The sequence below is a fragment of the Sus scrofa genome, chromosome 3, assembly GCF_054392235.1.
Source record: "Sus scrofa isolate SSC_HxYL_T2T_F1_AM1 chromosome 3, Sscrofa_HxYL_maternal_Yorkshire_Landrace_v2.0, whole genome shotgun sequence".
NCBI lineage: Eukaryota > Metazoa > Chordata > Mammalia > Artiodactyla > Suidae > Sus > Sus scrofa.
In genome coordinates, this window is record NC_139385.1 from 3,705,765 (window position 1) to 3,711,764 (window position 6,000).

A 6,000-nucleotide genomic window follows, 5' to 3' on the forward strand; every position below is an offset into this window, starting at 1 on the left:
ACAGCGACAGACGGAACACACTTCCCAGCCTCCTTGCAGCGAGGTGAGGCCACCTGAGGCTCTCCCAGGGAATGTGTGACCTCGCTGGCTTCTAGGACATAGAGAACCCAGCTTATTTTTCCTCTCAATAATTATAAGAGCCCGGAAGCACCCTGTGTATCTTTCCCTCCCTCCCTTCGAGGGAACCACTAACCTGATCCTGTAAACATTTTCTGGCTTTGTACATGCAACCTCTGCCTTCCCGAACAACCCCGCTGGTTTGCCAGGTTTCGAGCATCACACAGCTGGACTCAGACTTTCTTTTGTGTTGCTCTCATTCAACGCGTCTATGAGCTGGAGCCCTCCTGTTGCCTGGAACTGGAGTTCGTTTGCATTGCAGGATTGCTAGTCCACTGTACAAAGACACACCATTCCACCACCGTGGGCCCCTGGGCTGTCTCCAGGTCTTGCTCGCCTTGAACGAGGTTGCTCAGAAGATTCTGGTCCATCTCCCCAGGTGCCCATGTGCTGAGTTTTTCTGGGGTAGACCCCCAGAAGAGAGGGGCCATGTCCAAGCTGACATGATAACTGCTGTCTTCCGAAGTTGCTGCAACAGAACGGTCAGACCTCTTACAGCCTGGATATTAGACTGTCACTCCACAGGCTCTAGTTTTGCATTTCCTTGATCCCCAGCGCAAGTGAGCAGCTTTTTACAGGCTCACTGCCCATCTGTGTTCTTTTTACATTTTCTCTTGGGTTATTCACCTTTTCCTCATGGCAGCTCTTTCTAAATACTGGATATTAATGACTCGTTGGGGTAAATGTGTTGCAAACAGAGCCTTCAAGTTTGCGGTTTACCTTCTCCTGTCTTCCTGGCATTTTTTGGTGAATAAAAAGATGTCATTTTTAATGTAGTCCAGCCAATCAATCTTTTATGGTTTGTACTTTTTGTAATTTTGCCTTCAGAAATCTTTACCTAGCATCAATTTCCAAAAGACATCGTTTTAGATTTTTGAGAAGTTTGGAAGTGTTTTTTTTTTTTTTTTCACTTATAAACCTTATTTTTTGGCCACACCCAGGACATGTGAAAGTTCTAGGACCAGGGATCGAACCTGCACCAGATGGGTGACCTGAGCCACTGCAGTGACTACGCTGGATCCTTCACCCACTGAGCCACCAGGGGGCGCCTCACTTACAGTCTTTAATCCATCTAGAAATGGTTTCTCTGTATGGTGTGAGGCAGGGTTCCAGTTGTCTGGTTTCCATCTGGATAACTAATTATCTCATTTATTCAACAGACCATCCTTGCCTGGGTTGACCAAATGCCTCTATATGCATAAGTCTGTTTCTGGCCTGTCTATTCCATTGGTCAATTTACCTAGCCCTGTCTTTAATTCCTGTAGCTTTATGATAAATATGTCTCTGGATGTAGCTACACAATTCAGGGACCTTGGATTAGAACCTTAAAGATCAGCTGATCCAACCACCCATTGAGGAAACAGAGATTCAGAGAGGGAAAGCATCTTTGGCAGTGTCACACAGCATTTAACTAGGAGCACTGCTAAATGCCCCCCCAAAAAATTCATATGTTGAAATCTAAACCTTAATGTGATGGTATTTGGAGGTAGGAGCCTCGGGACATAATTAGGTCATGAGGGTGGAGCCCTCATAGATGGAATTAGCATCCTTATGAGAAGAGGCCAAAAAGCTAGCTCCTCCTCTTTCAACATATGAGGGTACAAGAAGTCAGCAGTCTATAACCCAGAAGAGGGCCCGGACCAGAACCCGACCATGCTGGCACCCTGTTCTCTAACCTCCAGCCTCTAGAACTGTGAGAAAGCATTTCCCGTTGTTTGTCAGGCTTCCAGTCTACGGCACTTTGTCATGGCAGCCTGAGTGGACTGAGACAAACACCCCAACTCTCATCCTGGAGAACATTCTCGTCCTTTTCAATATGGCAGTCACGGACCACAGGTGGTTCTTGAGCGCTTGAAACAGAGCTAGTTCAGCCTGGGAGGGGCTGTAAGTATAAAATACACCAGATTTTGAAGACTTCCAGTTTTTAAACTCATAAAATATCTAGTTTGTTTATATAGATTACATATTGAATAGCCTTTGGATATAAGGAGTTAACTTTTTAGGGCCGCACCCATGGCATATGGAGGTTCCCAGGCTAGGGGTCGAATCGGAGCTCCAGCCACTGCCCTACACCACAGCCACAGCAATGCAGGATCTGAGCCGCATCTGTGACTTACACCACAGCTCACGGCAATGCCAAATTCTTAACCCACAAAGCGGGGCGGGGGATCAAACCCGCCACCTCATGGTTCCTAGTTGGATTTGTTTCCACTGTGCCATGATGGGAACTCCTAAAATATATTCTTATAATTCATTTCACCTCTTTCTTTTTACCTTTTCACACATGAAACGGAATCAGCACCCCAAAATTTAAAACTACCTCTGTGGCTTGTATAATATAGAAATATTGAACAGAAGTGCATATACTATTAAATTTGCTCAATCCCAAACCCTTGATTAAGGCTGGAATCTGGGCATCGGACGGTAGTAAAGGAAACAGAAATAGTTCTAATCACTGCTCTCTACTCCATCGCTGGACTCCGCGCCCCCAGAAGCAGCATCAGCCCAAGCAGGAAAATGGGGGCTCATGGTCCAGCCCTCTGCCCAGCTGGTGAGTTCTGGTCCAGTTACAGAGGGGGCGGCACCGCTATCCAAATCTGGAACTCATTTAGACTCACTCTCTTGTCTTACAGATCAACCAGCAGAGGTCCAGAGAGGTGGAGACACCCAGCCAAGATCACGCAGCAGGCGTGGAGCCGAGCTCCGTCCTGAGTATCTGCACCTGCAGCCTCCATCCCCCAGCTTCCACCTCCACCAACTTACATGGCACACCGGCACACAGAACCCTCGAGAAGGAGCCTCTGTAAAGTCCAAGTGCCCACTCAGAGAAGACCTCGCAGATGTGCGGACAGCCCCTCCTGCCTTCCCACCAAGAGAAACTCTGAGGGAACTCCTCCAGTCCTTCCCGCCAGCACCCCCTTCCAGTGGGACTCCCCAACTTTATGAAGGAGATACACCGCCCCTCCCCTCAGAGCAAAGGGAGATGGGATGGACCAGAAAAACGACCCAGTCCTGCCTCCCCACTTTTGCTGTTGCTGTTGCTCCTTTTAGGGCCACAGCACCTGCAGCATATGGAAGTTCCTGGGCTAGGAGTCGAACCGGAGCCGCACCTGCAACCCACACCACCAGCTGCGGCAACACCAGATCCTTATGCCACTAGGCGAGGCCAGGGATGGAACCTGCATTCTCATGGATACTAGGTCGTTTTGCCCAAAAGCCCTGCTCAGTCTCTGGGGTCAAGCTGGGTCTGACAGGAACTCGTGGGGACTTCGTGGGACAAGGGACCCTCCACAATGGTCAGGAGACCCACAAGCCACGTGGGCGTGGACAGCAAAAAGGACACCAACCCGGGGCAATTCACCCCACCCCTGAGGAGGGCAGAGCAGGCTGAGTGCCCCCCTGTGAACAGCCTGCCCGGGCAGGAGGCAGAAGCCCAGGGCTGCGCTCCCAGAGAGCCCTGTCCTCCCCCGAAGATCCCTGGGGGCAAAGGGGCAACTCTGGGAAAGGGTTTTCATGCCAGCTTTCAGGCGGGAAGCCCACCTCCAAAAATCTTAGAGAAACTTAATATTCCCTCCCCTCCCCCCGCAGCCCCTCAATTGGGAATCAAGGCGACAGGAGCTCGGCTTCCACTCAGCAACCTGAAATCATCGCTCTAGAAACTGAGGCTCAGAGGGGACCACAGACTTCACCCTGAAAAGGCCGCAAGGTACAGGTCCTGGTCCTGAGCCTCGTTTCTCCACCTGAAAAGAGAACTTACCCATTTCTCCCGCTAGCTATGAGGGCGATCGGGGTGTTGGGGGCGCGGGGGCACAAGGGCGGTGTACGGGGCACAGGGGAGGGGTGGTACCGCTTTTTATCATTCACAAAAGCGCAGGAAGGCGTTTGAGCGATTACTCGGCTCCGGGCGCCCAGCAAAGTGCTTTCAAGGAAATCTCACTTAAGCCGTGCGGGGACCCCAGGAGTGGGGTTCCTCCCTATCCCACCTCGCAGACCTGGAAACCGGGGTTCAGAGAGGTGCAGTGACTCGCGGCAGGGCACCCCGCTGAGTCGGAGGCGCTGGGAAGCCGCGCTCCTCCCGGGTCCAGGGCGCAGAGCTGCGCGCGGAGACTCTCACAAAGACCACGTCGTCTCGTGTCCGGTTCCTTCCAGCCCGGGGACAAGGTCCATTCATCACCGCGATTCCCGGGACGGCGGGGGAAGCGAGCGGGCGGCGCGGACCCGCGGAACCCGCCGCCCCCGCGCGCCCCCGCCGCTCACCTCGCGTACTTCGTCTTCTGGAAATCCAGGAGCCGGGGAGCGAACATCGCGGCGGTTCCATCAGCCTCCAGCCGGGGGCTCAGACCGCGGCAACTTGCAAAAGGCCGTGGGGCGGGAGCAGCAGGTCGGCCCGCGCGGGGGCGGCCGGGGGCGCGCGGAGCGGAGCTGGAGCCGAGCCGGGAGCCGCCGACGCCAAATCCCGAGCAGATGGTGGCGGGCGGGGCGGGGGGGGGGGGCTCCGGGCCAATCGCCTGAGTCCCCGCGGCCCCGGCCCCCTCCCCGCGCGGGGCGGACCCCTCCTGGCCTCGCTGGGGGGAGGGGAGACCCGGGGGGGAGGGATGGGGGCTTGGGGGGGCTTCTTCCTCGCTCCCGGGGCCCCCTCCTCCGGTCGTTTTGCAGCTAGAAGACGGCCTGTTAGACGGAGCCCCGGCGGGCCTGGGCTGGAAGGGGGCGGGCCTGCCCTTCAGCCCCTCGCCTGGTCGACCCCGGAGAGTATTTGAAGCTCGCGCTTCCTCCACCGCCCGAGCTGCAGACCCTTCTTCCCAGCGCGGCGCGACGGCCCCAAGCGGATGGGCTGTCTCTGGTGAACACGTCCAACTCCAGAGGCTGTGACTCTGGGGACCTTCGTGACCCCAAGACAGGGTCACACACCCGTGGCATTTGGTCGCCAAATTCCAGGTACCCAGGATCTGCCCACCCTCTGGATCTTTACAAAATTCCTTCTTTAGGAGACCTTGGCCTGGGTGAAACCACCTATTGCAAGAGGTGACACGAGGCGGGGGCGGGGGGGGGTGCTGGGGGGCTGCTGGAGGGAGGCACAATAGCCGCCGTGGAAGGACAGGTACCCAAATAGAAGGGCAGGCCCCTTCTTCTCACACACACCTCCCCCTCCTCCCTCCCCCTCCCAAACCCCAGCTCCCTGCTACTTTTTATAACCAGCTTTACTTGAGATCCCACTACACATTCAGAAAATAATCCCACCCACACATCCTCTGCCCCAAGGTAGCTGGAACAAGATGAAGGAGAAAGACAAAGGGATGCCATCACATTCACTCTGCCCTCCACAGGCTGGGCACACAGTAGGCACACACACCTACAATCAGTGAGGACCAGAAGGGTTGCATACAGATGCGTTCAGAGGCCACTGCAGGGCTGGGGGCAGGGTAGACAGAGGAGGGATCCAGGGACGCTTGGGCGGTAAAATCCACCAGACCCTGTAGATGGGGGATTAGACGTGGAGCATGACACCCTGGGCTTCTAACTGGTCCTGCTGGGTGGGTACTGGTGCCACCTAGGGAAAGGGGCAGGGGTGAGAGGAGGAGATCACGGAGCTCATGAGTTGGGTTTCAGCCACGAGAGCCGGAGGTCAAGGTTGGCATGAGCGGAAGCCCAAGGGATAGACTTGTGGGCCAGAGGCTCTGGCAGCGCAGGAAGCCCAGCCCGTGAGGAGGGGCTACAGAGCTGAGCTGCAAGCATCCCTTAGAGCCGTGGGTTTCCAGTTGCTCAACTGGACCTAGCAGAGCTGCGGCTTCTAGGACCGTAGCCATCAGCCTCCTGGAAGCATCTCCATATACACTGAATAAAAGGAAATGAAATTGAAAAACACAGCTCCCTGGTGACACTAGC

The 6,000-nt window shown here is 55.0% G+C and overlaps 1 protein-coding gene and 1 long non-coding RNA gene across 2 annotated transcripts in view; one reads left to right on the plus strand and one right to left on the minus strand.

The window, feature by feature from the left end:
* The window catches only part of RADIL (Rap associating with DIL domain), a 132,900-nt gene extending 128,325 nt beyond the window's left edge, over positions 1–4,575 (minus strand). Inside the window, exon 1 of the mRNA XM_085016320.1 lies at positions 4,375–4,575. Coding sequence (XP_084872446.1) covers positions 4,375–4,421 — 47 coding nt within the window. The 5' untranslated portion in view covers positions 4,422–4,575. The remainder of the gene's footprint in view (positions 1–4,374) is intronic.
* Positions 4,141–4,586, plus strand: LOC146404335 (uncharacterized). Its single transcript, XR_014840032.1, has 2 exons — positions 4,141–4,278; positions 4,404–4,586. It is a non-coding gene; the product is annotated as an uncharacterized LOC146404335 (long non-coding RNA).
* The last annotated feature ends 1,414 nt before the right edge of the window (positions 4,587–6,000 follow it).